Below are 15,452 nucleotides of genomic sequence, written 5' to 3' on the forward strand. Positions count from 1 at the left end.
AGCCTCAGGCTGCCTGTGACTTCAACTGGCCTTTTATTTCCAATGTCTCCCTTTCCAGAAGGGATCCCAGTCACACGGGCTGAGCAGGATTTTGCCATTAGTGGGGGGTTTTCCTGTCAGTGTTCCCTAGCAGGATGCATTTCCTCTTGCATAAGCAGCCTGAAAACCCTCCGAAGCCACAGAAATCCATCTGTTGGATTCTTGAGACAGATAAATCCTTTATAAACAGGAAAATGGGCAAACTCATGGTAGCTCTTGTGACACATCGTGATGGGAGATCAGAAAGGAGTGGAATGAAAAGTCTCCCTGTGTGACTGTGGCCGCCTGAATCCTGCCTTTCTGAGGGCCTTTGAAATGCTGACACAAGGGCTGGGCTGGACAGCAGGCACAGACTGGGAGATGAACTCCAGTGCGTGGCAAAATTCAGCTAGGAGTCACTTGACATTTTAGGGAAAGAAGAGTTTTGAGGGGCTCTCTCCTCTGTGCCCACCAAGATTCCGTGTGTGGCTGAGCGGGATCCAGGAGATCAGCCGCCATGGATCTGTCAGCACTTCTATTGTCGTGGTCTTTGCAGGGTGTCCAACGCTTCTGTTTTAATTTTGCTGAGGGTTGTAACTCTGGCAAAATTTAAACGCCTTTCAGCTCCCAGTTTGGAGGTTTTAAATCCTCCAAAGTTGTGCTTTACCACCCCCCTCCTAAATATTTTCTGCCTAGCAAGTGCGTGCGGATCGTTCCAGCTCTTCGGCCAAGGTCTAACAGCACAATGATCTAATTAACTTCCTTTTTTAAGTCTTGCTCCAAGTCCACTTCCTAGTGGTAAAACCCCAGCACAGCCCTGTTAGCCATGGATGTGTTTTCTTGCCAACTCTGGTATTTACAAAGTCACTTCCCAAGGCTCCCTGAACTGCCCAGGTCATCCTGTCACATGGCTGGTAGAGCCTGAATCAGTCTTTCCTTGTGGTGAATCATCTCAGGTGTTGGTATCTCTCCTGATAATCCTAAAAGTGGCACCAAAAAAGGACATGGACCTCCTAGAGCAGGTCCAGAGGAGACCATGGAGATTCTCCAAGGGCTGGAGCCCCTCTGCTCTGGAGCCAGGCTGGGAGAGCTGGGGGTGTTCACCTGGAGAAGGGGCTCCAAGAGAGCTGGAGAGGGACTTTGGACGAGGGCCAGGAGGGACAGGACAAGGGGGAATAACTTTAAGCTGGAAGAGGGTAGATGTAGATTGGATACTGGGAAGGAATTCTTGGCTGTGAGGGTGGTGAGGCCCTGGCATGGGCTGCCCAGAGAAGCTGTGGCTGCCCCATCCCTGGAAGTGTCCAAGGCCAGGTTGGATGGGGCTTAGAGTAACCTGGGATAGTGGAAGGTGTCCTTGCCCATGGCAGGAGATGAGATGAGCTCTAAGATCCCTTCCAAGCCAAACCATTCCATGAATTGGCCAAGTTGGAGCTCCTTCCTGCTTGGATGCTGCACGTGGCTCTGCTGAGAGAACCTGTGGCAACCAAACTGAGCTGTGGATTTGCTTGCAGATGGAGGAGAAGGAGGAGGGGGGATCCTTTGCACTGTGGTATTGAAAAACAACTAAGGAGACTGAATGCTCTTCGTGTTTAAGGAGAGTCTGTGGTGGGGAGACGACTCTTTTTGGGTGCTCAGCTCAAGCTCCCCCTGTTTTGTTTTTCACCTGCTCTCTCTGGTGCTCTCAAGGATCCGCAGTCGCTGCTCTTTATAACCACAGCCTGCACATTCCCCCCCTCCTTCTCCTTGGAGAGCAGCCAGATCAAAATGGCTGTGATCCAACGCCAAGAATCACTCCCTTTGCTATGGAAATGAGGACTTGGAGGCTGCTCACCATGTGTTCAGCAGAGTTCCTGCTAAGGATGACGAGCTGTAGGTGGGGAAGAGGGCAGCGAAGGTGTGTTCCAACAGATCCCTTTGGAACAAATCAGGGTATTTTTGGATGCATCTGAACTCTTTACATTTTTTTGAAAGTCATTTATAGAAAACCAAATGATTACCTTTCTCATCACACGGCAAAAATGAGGGAAATAAAGTAGTAGGATTTCACCACGGGACAAAGGAAGTTTCTCTTCCATGAAGGTGGAAGGGGTGGCAGATCCCCCGGTATGTGATATTCAAAATAACCATTTTTTCGTGGTGTTCTGGTATTGATCAAGAGAAGAAAAGGTATAATCATAACTATCCTATCTGAATTCCCAGCATCAGAGCAGAGAAGTTCCCAAACCCCATGCTCTGTGGGATGGTGGCACCAGGCAATTTGCTGCGTGTTGGCTCAGCATGGCGAGTTCAAACCATCACTTTACCTTCTTCTCAACAAGCTGATTTTAATCTTGATGCACAGCAGGGTGGGAACGTTGCCATGAAAATCCACTGTGCACCAGGCAGGGGACTTTTCCCTGCCATGAAAATCCATGTGCACCAAGCCAGGGGACTTCTCCCTGCTCCTGGATGAGTCGTGCTGAGTAGGATTTGCTGCAAGGTGGGACAGGGCTGAGCTGGGTGCTGTTGTGACATGTTGGGCTTTGGAGAACATCCCAGTGTCTTCAGGGTGGCCTAGTGTCACCTGGAGTGGTGGAAGGGAGGGAGGAAGGGGGTGATGAGGGTGATGCTGCTCTTGCATGGTGTGCCCTGCAGGACCTGGCAGGGTCAAAGCCATGAGTGTTGAGCCCCTCCCGGCTCTGGGAGGAGCCCTTGGGGTGGAAGTGTCTGACAGGTCTGGGATGAGTCGACACAAATTAGTAATTGGGTGTGGAACTGCATTTTTTTTTATGATATATCTTATTGAACTTCGGAAGTTCGGCGTGTTTTGTGTCTTTTGGGCATCTTTGAGTTGAAATTCACCTTTTCTTTGGGCACGATTCTGTGAGGCTGGGATTGTGCTGGAAGTATCCAAGGCCAGGTTGGGCAGGGCTTGGAGCAGCCTGGTCTAGTGGAAGGTGTCCCTACAGAGTGGACATCCTGTTCCACCCCTGGCAGGGGGTGGAGCAGGATGGGCTTTAAGGTCCCTCCAACCCAACCCATTCCATGATTTTGTTTTGTGCTCTTACCTTCTGGCTGGAGCTGGAGAGCAGCTCCTGGTTTGTGACTTCCCATTGCACTCCGGTGTTCCAGGGTGTGTCCAGCACGGAACAGGCCTTGTGCTGTAAGGGAAACACTTGGCAGAAGGTGTGTTATGCAATTCCATTAGCTGATGAGAAGCACAGGGGAAGCCCAAGTTTATCTATAATATGATAGAAATCCCTAATAATTTCCGTGTAGCTTTTTTACAGAGATGTCTTAAACACCTCGGTTATTCACAGAATTTTGCTTTTTAAAACAACACCTGTTTTTTCTTAGACATTCTTAATTGCCCTTAAAATATCAGGAGATCAGTATAGAAGAGGTACCATGAGAAAGGCAGTGGGGAGTCCCCACCACTGGGAATGACCCCAGAGTCTGTGGCTCTGTGTCACCAGCTCATGGGACTCAGGTCATTGGTGGCTCAAAGCCATCACCAGCCATGTGGCCCAGGGGAAGGTGTTTGGTGGCCTCCAGCCCACATGTGGGGACAGGTGTCTCCATTGCAAAAATGACCCTCAAATAAGTGCATTTATTATCTGTGTGCAGAGAAGCTCAGTTGGTTGGAGCACGGTGCCCGTAGCACCACAGCCACGGGGTCAATCCCTGCTCCATCCCCAGATGGACCATTCATTTAAGGGTTGGACTCAGTGGTCCTTGGGGGTCCCTTCCAACTCAGAACATTCTGTGGGAGCTGGTTTTCCCTGAGCTGGTTCCTGCTGTGACCCTTGGTGTGGGCTGGGCACACTGGTGGCTCCAGTGGCACTGGATCCATGTCCCAGCAGCTGCCCCACCCGGAGATGGAGCTGCTGGGGAGGTGGCCAGTGCCAGATCCCAAATGTGATCTGGTGGAGGACAAATCCTCTGCTTATTTTCCCTTATCTCTGTGGAGCTGGAGTGTCTCTCCCGAGCTGTCTGTTCCCTTAATTGGAACATTCTTCTCCTCTTCAGACACATTATGGGCTGTGCATTTCCCGGCTCTGATGAGCGTTTCCCTCCAGTTATTCCGCTTTTTGTCGCTGTTAATTTTTTATTTAACCTCCCAGACTACAAAACAGCCATCAACGTTCCTGCAAAGCTTTGCAGTCACAGACAGCCCTACAAGCTTTAATCACGTTTGCAGGAGACAGGCTGTGCACAGCGAGTCAGGATGGAGCCACATTCCCAGTCTCTCACTCTGGAGCATCACTGCTGGAGCTGGAGCAAGGAGCTCCATGAGCAGAGCAGTTTTTCCCAGCCTCTCCATGTGCTTGGGGACCTTCTGGGAGGCAAGATAGGAGGTGGACTCTACTTATTTTTATTTCCCCCCCCCATTTCTTTTTTTTTTTTTGGCTTTCCCTGGAGACTGGGACAGAAATATTTTTCCCATATGTAAAAGCAAGATGCTGTATGGAGGCTCCCCCTCTGCCAGCATGGATTGAAGGGGAAAATCTTGGAAGGCTGGGAAAAGCCCTTCCCAGATGTGAGGGCTCCATAGGTTGCAGTGTGATCCAAGGATGGTGTTGTGCCCGAGTCTTCTTCCAGGTCTCAGGTGCTGGAATTTTCCACGCCAATCCCTCTCCCTCTATTTTAACTTCAGCATTCTTGAAAATAATTTTTTTCAAGAAATGCTGCAGACACACCAAGTTAATTGGAGTCATTAACTTGTTTCCATTACTCCTTTCTGCCTAGGAAAAGCATTTTATGGGTTTTTAGGGAGATTTTGGAGTTAGAAGAAAGAACTGGGAGCTGGGGAACATGTGGAACCACTTCACAGGAACACCGGATTTTGGGAGCTTGCATTTTTATTTACATCTTCTGGCCCCTGTCTGACTTGAAAGTAAACAAGTTCAATCCAAGACTAGATTTATCCCTGAAAATATGTGGAGACTTGTCTAAAAACTGCTTTTAGGATTAGGAACTTCCTTTCCTGCAGTCAGAGAGTACATTTACAAGAGGAAAATTGATGCTTAACTGGCAAAACCCCCTTGGAAATGCAGTTTGGTTGGGTTTGGTACAAAATAACCTGAACTTTCAGTTAAAAAAAGGAAAAGGCAAAACTAGCCGAGGATTTGGTAGGTCTAAAGCAAGGTAGAGGATCCCTGGAAGTGTCCAAGGCCAGGTTGGACGACGCTTGGAGCAACCTGGACTAGTGGAAGGTGTCCCTGCCCATGGCAAGGGTGGGACTGGATGAGCTTTACGGTCTTTGGTATCAGGATGGTTCCAGACTCTTTCCAGTGGTATCCAATGACAGGACAAGGAGCAATGGCCATAAACTGAACCACGAGGAATTCCACCTCAATATGAGGAAGAACTTTTTTCCATGGAGGTGGCAGAGCCCTGGAACAGCTGCCCAGGGAGGGCATGGAGTCTCCCTCTCTGGAGACATTCCAAACCCACCTGGACACGTTCCCGTGTCACCTGCTCCGAGTCACCCTGCCTGGACAGGGGGGTTGGACTGGTTGATCTCCTTCCAACCCTAACAATTCTGGGATTCTGTGGTTCTGCCCCTTCCAACCCAAACCATTCCATAACTCTCTGAACGGTGAGTGAAGCCGCGTTTCCACACTGCTGGAAGCGCAGCAATGGACCCAGGGACAGCATCCCATGGTGGCCCTTGGCCAGGCATCTCCTGGGCAAGCAGGAGGTCCTGCCCCTGTGACTGATGTCCCTTTTCCATGCCCCACAGACACCATGAGGCGAGTGGTACGACAGAGCAAATTCCGGCACGTGTTCGGCCAGGCCGTGAAGAACGACCAGTGCTACGACGACATCCGCGTGTCCCGGGTCACCTGGGACAGCTCCTTCTGTGCAGTCAACCCCCGCTTCGTGGCCATCATCGTCGATGCCAGCGGCGGGGGAGCCTTCCTGGTGCTGCCTCTGCACAAGGTAAGTGCTTTTGGAGCCTCTGGGATTACCTGCTCAGCTCTGCTGTCTCTTCGGTGCCTGTTTGGGAGTAACATTTAAGGCTGGGAAGTGTCTGCCGTGGTGACAAACACTGCCATGTAGGAATATGTTTAATGTCTGTAATCAGGCTGATGCTTCCTGTACATTAAACACAGTAAACAAGCTGTTTGCTTGACTAATCTGAGCCAATTCTGGCAGAAGCTTCTACACAGAATCATATTTTAGAAGCCTCTTTGTGATCACGTCAAGTTTTTCCCACTGTCAGGGATTCAGCTTTTTGAGCTCTGCAAGTGTCACTTAGTTCAGGAACCACCTGAGCCCAATGGCTCCTTCTGGAATTAACTCAGGAATGTACCTGAATCCAACTGCTCCTTCCGGAATTAATTCAGGAACCACCTGAGCCCAACTGCTCCTTGCAGCCTCTCATTGGAAGGATGCAAATTCCACAGGCTGGTGGCCCTGGCATCTGAGCTGGTCCAGGCTGCTGCCAGCCCCTTCAGATGCTCTTTATATGGTATAAGACAAGAATAATTTTGGTAAGAAAACAGTTCCTCCAGGTACCATCACAGCTGTCCTGGAGCTCTCCCAGGGCTGTGTCTGGGCTTTATTATACTTCGGCCAGATTCTGTTATCCCTAATACCTGGAAAAATGAAGGGAGGGGCTTCATCTCCTCTTGGGCAGGTAGACCCCCCCCTTAATGTTCTCTCTTGCCAAGATGTTGCCAAGTTTTCAGTAAATAATCTTCCAGTGAACCCACATACACTCTGCTCTTTCCCTTCTCCTTTGGATTTCTTTGTAGAGCCCCAGGGCTGTGCTTTGCCAGACACCCAGAGAAGGTGGGTTCCTGTCCATCAGCCGTGAGATGGGCTGGATCAAAGGTTCTGAGGCTGAAAAACCGGGAAGAGAGACCTTCCTGGAGCCCCTTCCAGTTCTGTGTTAGGAGTAAATGGGCAGGAGCTGGGTCCGACTGAAATAAATCCCTGTTGCCCCTGATACTCCATGGAAAAATCACATCCGTCTTCCACCCTTGCTGGAGATTCTTCTCATCCCTTTCTGACGCTTAACCAGCAAATTCTCATGATCAAAGTCTTTTTCTGCAACATTATTTTCTTTGTGACCCTCAAACTTCTCTCTTAAGGGTATAGTTTAGTTGTCTTCGGTCTGTCATCAGCCCTGTGCTTGTTTCCCAGCTCCACTTCCAGCTCTGCCCTGTTAAATATAGAAATAGTGACCAGGATTGAACACAAGCTCCCACATGGCGAGGGCAGAGCAGAGGCAGCGGCTTCTCAGTCCTGCAGAACAAAGCCAAACCCCAACTTCCCAAAATAGCTCCATTCGCTGCTCTTGAACAGCCCTTTGGGCTCATCCTGGGGCCACGAGTCCTCCTCCTGCCCAGACCATGGGTGGTGAGCAGACCTGGAGCAGGAATTCCTTGCTCAGCACAGCACCAGCTGCACCCGTGTTGCATCATGGCACAGAGACACCATCAGCAGGGGATGTGCATCCCTCTTTTCTTCTCCTGGAGCACCAGGGAGCTGGGGGGGCTCAGCCTGGAGAAAAGGAGGCTCAGGGGGGACCTTCTTGCTCTCTGCAGCTCCCTGAGAGGAGCTGGGAGCCGAGGGGATCAGGCTCTGCTCCCAGGGAACAAGGGATGGGATGAGAGGAAATGGCTTCAAGCTGTGCCAGGGGACATTTAGATTGGAGATCATGGAAAATTTCTTCATGGAAAGGGTTGTGAAGCACTGGCACAGGGCTGCTTGGGGCAGTGGTGAAATCATCATCCCTGGAAGTGTTCAAAAAATGTGTGGATGTGGCACTTGGGGACATGGTGGCCTTGGCAGTGCTGGGGGAACAGTTGGACTTGATGGTCTCAGAGAGCTTCTCCAGCCTTAATGATCCCATGGTTCTGTGTTTTCTCATTTCCTGGCAGAAATTCCTGCTAATTCTGAGTGACCTGTGCTTCTGCATTTTGAAGCACTATCTTATCTTTGGGGTTATTTTTATGCTTATTCAGTTATTCCTCCCACCCTCCCCTGTATTTCTCATTTCCTTGGTGCCCTCAGCTCCATTCCTGCCTTGCACAGCCCTTTAATATCCACCTCTGAGGAGGTTCCTGCAAAGCTGGAGGGGCTGTGTCCCTTCACCCCCAGCCTGACACGTTCTTTTGCAATTCAGCTCGAACCAGTTTCTGTGTTCCACGTTTATTTTTACAGCCTGGGCTGATGAAATTGTTCCGTCAGTTCCTTCAACACCCTAAACAACATTTGGATTTCTCTTTGAGCCCGTTTAGCAGGGATATTTATTAAGTCCCCCGCAGCAAAACCCTTGTTATTTTCAGGGGAACCAAAAAAAAAAAAAAAAAAAAAAAAAAAGGCAATTTTAAACCATGGCTTTGAGTTGATTTTAAAATTGAGCCGTAAAAATACACTTGCTGCATTTCTGTAGGGGAAAATGGCCCCGTAACGGCATCGAGTCCACTCAAAGCCAGGGCTGTGCAGACCACTGGGAATTCCTTGGGAGCGCAGAAAAGTGGGGAATTTTTACTCATTTTAACGTGTTTTTCCTTGGCGCCGTTTCCAGCGATATCGCAGGGGTTCGTTACACGGACAGGGGTTTCTTGCTGCCGGCCCTGGGCAGGGTTTTTGGGGGTGTTTTTGGCCCCGCGCACCACGTGCTCGCCACTGAGGGGGGGGGGACGCGGACGCGGAGGGGAAGCCCCGCCCCCTCTGGGCGCAGGCCCCGCCCCCTCGCGCGCGCGCAGCCTCCGCAGCGGCACTGCGGCGGCCGCGGCTTTTTACCGTATATGGCCATGGCTGCGCTCGCGGCCGCCGCGCTGATTGGCGGGGGCGGGGGCGCGGCGCGGCAAGTGCGCGGGAATTAACCCCGAGCGCGGGAATCGATTAACCCCGAGCGCGGGAATCGATTAACCCGCCGGCGCGGGGGTCGGTTAACCCCTGGGTGCGGGAAGGGACCCGCGAGCCCGCGCGTGGAAGTTAACGCCCGCGTACACTGAGCGCGGGACTTTAACCCGCGTGCGTGGGAATTGTGCGTGGAAATTAACCCCCTTGCGGGCGGGAGCTAACCCGTCAGCGCAGGAATTGCGCGCGGGAATTAACCCGTCAGCGCCGGAATTAACCCTTGCGTGGAAATTCCCCCTTTGCGCGGGAACTGCGCGCCGGAACCAACCCGTGTGTGCAGGAGTCGTGCACGGGTTAATTCCCGTGTGTGTGGTAATTGTGCACGGGAATTAACCCCTGTGCACGGGAATCAGGCTCTGTGCAGGAGTTAACCCGTGCACACCCACAGCCTCGGCGTGTCCTGAGCCCCGGGCCCCCGGCCCTGAGGGTCTTTCTGGCACCCCCTGGACGCAGAGACGGGAGATCCAGGGGGCTGCATCCCCCCTCCATCCCCGCGGCTCCCGCAGAGCCCGGTGTGGAGCCGGGGCCGGGCCGGTGCAGCCCAGCCGGCTTTGCTGGCTGTGGAAACGCTTTGTCTGAACTTCCTGTTTTCTTGCACGCACATGTGCAGGGGCTGTGCCAGGAACTCGCCATTCCCATGCTCCGGCACCAGAAAATCCTATTCCCACAGGTTGGTTGGTCTGGAGCATTGGCCTCTGCTGGAATGAGCCACGTAGTTTTTTAAAGCTGTAAGTTTTTAAGTGCTGTGTAGGTGATAAGAGTTGGGGTGATCAGCATTAACTGGACACACCAGGGAAGGACAGGAAACTTCCCTGCGTGTTCTGGGCAGTGAGAGACTGGGTTGTGGAGATGGTTTTCTTTAAGCCTGATCCCAGAGAAAACTGTAGGTACACAGGGAAGGAATCAAAATATAAAACTCTTCAATCAGACAGTGCCTCAGCTGTGGTGGCCTTGTACTGGTGGGTTACGTGGAGATCACCTCCAGCACAGAGTCCAGAGGAGGCCGTGGAGATACTCCAATGGCTGGAGCCAGGCTGGGAGAGCTGGGGGTGTTCACCTGGAGAGGAGAAGGCTCCAGGGAAACCTTAGAGCCCATTCCAGGGGCTCCAAGAGAGCTGGAGAGGGACTTTGGACAGGACAAGGGGCAATGGGCAGAGGGCAGGGTTAGATGGGATACTGGGAAGGAATTCTTTGCTGTGAGGGTGGTGAGGCCCTGGCACAGGTTGCCCAGAGAAGCTGTGGCTGCCCCATCCCTGGAAGTGTCCAAGGCCAGGTTGGACGAGGCTTGGAGCAACCTGTGTTAGTGGAAGGTGTCCCTGCTCATGGCAGGGAGTGGGACTGGATGGTCTGTAGGGTCCTTTCCAACCCAGACCATTCCATGGGAGGTAATCCCTACTGTTCAGAAATTAAAGAGTCAGGGAGTTAAGGGAAGGAGTGATTCTCCTGCCCTGTCCTCCAGAGATCCCTGGTGCAGGTGGATTGATGGCTCATCTCCCCTCCAACGCTGATGGAAACAGCAGCAGAGCCCTCCCTGTCAGAGCAGGGGGCATGTGGGGGACAAAGTCCCCCAACTCCACGGGTGATCCCCGTTTTTCAGCCCAGCTGAAAATTCTCTGGGTTTCCTGATGTGCTGGGGACAGTGACATGCAAACTACATGCGTTCAGAGGATACAAAGTTCTTTTTCCCTCCTCCAAAAACCTTTGCAGTTTGTGTCTGCACAGGAAAACCTGCTGCAAATGTTCCCTTTTTCTTTCAGATCGCGTAGAAAGATTCCTTCAGGCACGAGTTGTGTTACATAAGGCCTTTAGCAGAGGTTTATTCAGTTCCCTTTGGATATACCTTATATTAGATTTTCCATTTTCCCGACTCCTTCCTGCACTCCCCCCACACTGGCAGCATTCCTGCTGGATCGGGGATCAGCTGGTGCCCTGGGAGGCAATTGGCATGTGGGTGGGGGTGTACACACCTCGGGAATGATCTTCTCCAAGGAATATGTTGTTCTGCAAGTGGTGTGCCTTGGTGTTCAACCCTGGCATATGTGACATGTTAAGCAGCTCTTCCCGATTCTCATTCCTCCAGGAAGCATTGGGAAATGAAACTCCTCCTTTTCTAAACTGTGTGTAAAATAAAATCAGGAGGTTTTCCTTTGATGAGTTCATTGAGCCCCTACAGCCATTTTAAGAATGTGGATGGATTTTTTCCTTTTATTTCACCTTAGATGTTTCTCTATAAAAAGAAGTTTATATTTATCCCTGTCAGCTCAATTCCAGTGGATCACCAGGTTCAGGTGTACTTGGTCACCATGGGTTTTTTCCTTCCTCTTTCTACATCCGTTCTGGTCTGGGAGCTCCAGAACAAGGAGCTGTTTGCATTTTGTGGCAGCCTGTGATGGAATCATGGAATCATTAAAGCTGGAAAAGACCTCCAGGGTCATCAAACCCAATCTTTTGATCACCCCCATCCCACTAAACCATATCATGAAGTACCACGTCTGCCTGTGTTTTAACACTTCCAGGGATGGTGACTCCACCACTTCCCTGTGGAGCCTTTTCCATGCTTGACCACCCTTCCAGTGAAGGAATTTTTCCCAATATCCAGTGTCCCAGCCCTGCAGCTGTCAAGGTGGTAAAGAGAGCAGGAGCAGTGCTGAGGGATTCTTGGAGAGCACAGTTACAGGAGTCTCCTATTGCATGACTCTCCAGTGGACCTTTTGGGAATAACTCTTCCCAATCTTCCAGATTAGTTCTGGATGCCTTGATTGGTCTGTGGGTGACTAATGGCTCTTGGTCATGGTCAGGAGAGATCCAGGCACTTCCATTTCATCCCAGTGTTTTGTCCCAAGTGCCTCCTCCACGACCAGCTGGTGCTGGGGGGTCAATGCCCAGAGCTCAACTTCCCTCCCTGCACTGGGTGAAACTTGAGGTTGTTGGAAGGCAAAGACACAATTTAAAGAAAAAGGGAGTATTTTCTCTAGCAGAGAAAAGGTGCAGTGGGTTGGTATTTCAAACTTTGCAGTTGTGACCTGGTTTCCTTCCTCAAACTTGTGCAGAGTGAGGGGGGGTTGCTTTGCCTTGTGCAACTCGATGCCACTTCCCCAATTTAAATGGAGATTTCCATGAGCAGCCACGGGCTGGGGAAGCAGCTGCTCTCCCTGATATTTTTACCATAATCCATGAGCTGTTTCCTGCAACCAATTGCCCTTTTCTGGCAGAGAAAGGATCACAAGACAGTCAAATTAATTCATAGAACTCCCACTTTTAGGAACAGTTTTTTCGTGTTGCTTCTCTGTCCCTTTTGGAATCAGTAACAATTTTTTTTCTCCTCATCTGTGACTTTCTTCTGATCTGGATTTAATAATTCTGATTATTTAACATTTTTTTTCTGATCTGGGATACATGAAAGCACTAAAAAATCATTTAGTAAGGTCAGTTCACCCCCTGCTGAAGGACCTGAATATTGAGTGTGCTTCTAGTCAACACCATCCAACTTATTAATAATCCTCAAATTCACCTTTTTGGCCAACTTTTTATCACACACAGCTCCAAATTTCAAAAGTTATTACTGTGATGTGTTGCCCAACCACAGTCATAGTGGATTATGAGAAGGGTTTAATTTCTGGAAGTCGCACTGAGTTAATTTTAAGCTGTGTAGCAGCACTTGAGCTGTATTTTAAATCCTGCCCTAATTAAAAGATTACATTTTACAAATAAATAAATAAATCCCCAAACCTGGGAGCATTACAGGAGCATGGAAACTCCCCCAGCTGGCAGCCAAGTTGCCAACCTTGTGGTGTTCCATTGGCAGAGGCATCTCTTTGGAAAGGAATTGTGTTTAGAAATGTGGAATTTGGGCGCTTTATAGCCTGGTTGTTTTTTAATTCCCCACTGGAGGTTTCCTGGTCTTTTGTTTTTGGCACACACACCCACCCCCCAATATTGTTTTTCAAGCTCTTCTGTGCACAACTAGTCCTGTGCAATTCCAGGAACAGGGTTTCCCTGCTCTGGAGAGCAGAATCTGTGGTGTGTCCTGCACGGGTGGTGTTTGCAAAACAGATGTAGAGAGGTGGTAAAATAACACCTCTGAGTTAAAAATTGCTTATATCTCACCCTACTGGGTCAGGCCCTGGGGTGGTGACATGGGTTACTGTCCTGTGATGGCTCCCCAGTCAGTTCTGGGGGGTGAGGCTCTGCAATAAGTGTGTTTTTTTTGAGGAGAAGGGCAGCTGGGGCGGGTTCTGAAGCGCTGCTGAGCGAAGCCCTCGCTCTGCTCTGTGCTCTGGAAGGTCCTGTGGTTTCCTCTGCTCTGCAGAGACGAGTTTGTGCCTCTGACCACAAGGCAGGAGCTTCTCTGCAAGTGTTCACCCAGCTGGGGCTTTGAACAGCCCGTTTACATCCTTATTTAGTCTCATTTTATACTGATTTTTGTACATCCTTGGAGGCGTTCAAGGATGTGGCACTCAGAGCTCTGGTCTGGGTGACAAGGTGGTGATGGGTCACAGATTGGACTTGATAATGTTGGAGGTCTTTTCCAATTTAGCTGATTCTGGGATTATTTGTGGACCCTGATGAGCAGCAGAGTTGCTCCTCTCGTGCCCAAGTGTAGATGCCCCTGGGCTGTTCATCTCCCCAGCATTGTTTTCCTCTGCCAGACCCCAGGGAGCTGTGGGACATCTCCTTCTTTTGTTTGTCCTCTAGTTTGGTAGTTTTGGTTTGGTAAGTTTTGGTGAATAAATACACTTGGGATTTCTGGGAGTTCTTGTCTCTCCCACGCTGCTGCTAAATAACATCTCCTTTCCCCATCCTGACTGTCTCTTCCCTGTTGGAAATGGGATTTGGGTGTTCATGCAGGCAGGGGTGGGGGGGTGTTGGCAGGTGATGCAAGGGGGATTGTGCCTCTCTGGCCCACTCAGGTGAGACCCCTCTGCAGTGCTGCTCCAACTCTGGGGTCCCCAGCACAGGAAGGATGTGGAGCTGCTGGAGTGAGTCCAGAGGAGGCCACAGAGATATTCCAAGGGCTGGAGCTCCTCTGCTCTGGAGCCAGGCTGGGAGAGCTGGGGGGGTTCACCTGGAGAAGAGAAGGCTCCTGGGAGACCTTAGAGCCCATTCCAGTGCCTAAAGGGGCTCCAAGAGAGCTGGAGAGGGACTTTGGACAAGGGCCAGGAGGGACAAGACAAGGGGGAATGGCTGTAAGCTGGAAGAGGGTAGATTTAGATTGGATACTGGGAAGGAATTCTTGGCTGTGAGGGTGGTAAGGCCCTGGCACAGGGTGCCCAGAGAAGCTGTGGCTGCCCCATCCCTGGAAGTGTCCAAGGCCAGGTTGGAAGGGGCTTGGAGCAACCTGGGATAGTGGAAGGTGTCCCTGCCCATGGCAGGGGATGGGACTGGATGATCTTTAAGGTCCCTTCCATTCCAACCCATTCCATGATTCCACAAGCACTGCTCTTTATGGAAGTACCAGATCCTTGGTTTAAGGTCCAAGCTCTGGTGCAGGTGGTGGCACAGGGACAGTGCCTGGTCCCTGCTCTCCACTGGCTGTCACAGGCTCTTGGCTGCTCCTGCTCAGGCTGTGCAGGTTCATTCTGATCAAACAGAAAAGTGAAGTTTGTGCTTTAATTTGTTCAAATTGATTTTTTTTCCCCTCCCCACAGTAATAAATGACTGTAAAAACTCAAAACTAAAACAACAAGGGCTCATGCAACCTGGAAATAATTACCAGGGGCTCTTCTTGGAGGATTCCACTACTTCCTGCCAGGAGCCAGGACAGGCAGTCACTGACATTTTGCATTAATAATCCTGGGTTTTTTTGTCTTTTCCTAGTCTTTTCCAGCCTAAGTGATTCTGGGATTATTTGTGGGCCCTTTTGGGTTAGGCCTGTGTTTTGTGGCCTGTCCTGTGCCTCCTGTGATACATCCATGTCCATGTGCTCTGCATGGTTCTCTTTTTAATTAGGTCCATTAAAATGGATGAACTGAACGTGGCAGTTGGGTGTATTAATTTTTTAAATCCTATTTCACATTATGGCATCCAAGAGGGATTACACAGGCTTTAATTCTTGAATGGCAGCTTTATGGCTTTTCATCCACAACTCTTTCTGCCTTTTAAGAATTTCAAATGCAGTTGAATCACTGAGACTTTTTTTTTTTTTTTGAAACCTAAATTTGGCCATTTAGGAAATAGTGGGATTTTTTGGATCAAGGTCTTGTTTTGCTGATAGTGGAGCCTTCAGGCCAGTTGTCCTCAAAAACCAGTATCCAGCATTATTCTGCTTTAAAACAGGCTTGAATAGGCCCAGCCTCCCACATGGAGCTCGGTAGGAGGCACATATTAAGGAATGTCATCTCCAAGGTTGGGGAATGTTATCATCCAATGGCAAAAATGAAATTCCAGCCATTTCTTCTGCATGTTTAAACACAAAAGAAGATGACCCCATCCCAGACCTCTCTCTCCTGTCTCTCTTCTCCCATCACTCATCATGACAGGGCCATTCCCTGGAAACAAAACCCCTTGGAGCAGGACCAGTGGTCTGGCCCTGGAGGTGGAGGAGTGTCCTGCTCACCCTGCTGCTACTGCTG

The 15,452-nt window shown here is 50.3% G+C and overlaps 1 protein-coding gene across 2 annotated transcripts in view; it reads left to right on the plus strand.

The window, feature by feature from the left end:
* The window catches only part of CORO1C (coronin 1C), a 49,714-nt gene that overhangs the window by 19,407 nt on the left and 14,855 nt on the right, over positions 1-15,452 (plus strand). For both annotated transcript variants that reach the window (XM_051785482.1, XM_051785483.1), the window contains exon 2: positions 5,744-5,943. In XM_051785482.1, coding sequence (XP_051641442.1) covers positions 5,749-5,943 — 195 coding nt within the window. In that variant the 5' untranslated portion in view covers positions 5,744-5,748. The remainder of the gene's footprint in view (positions 1-5,743; positions 5,944-15,452) is intronic.

This window comes from Manacus candei, unplaced genomic scaffold, assembly GCF_025592945.1.
Source record: "Manacus candei isolate 608988 ecotype Guabito, Panama unplaced genomic scaffold, ASM2559294v1 h1tg000020l, whole genome shotgun sequence".
NCBI classification, from domain to species: Eukaryota; Metazoa; Chordata; class Aves; order Passeriformes; family Pipridae; genus Manacus; species Manacus candei.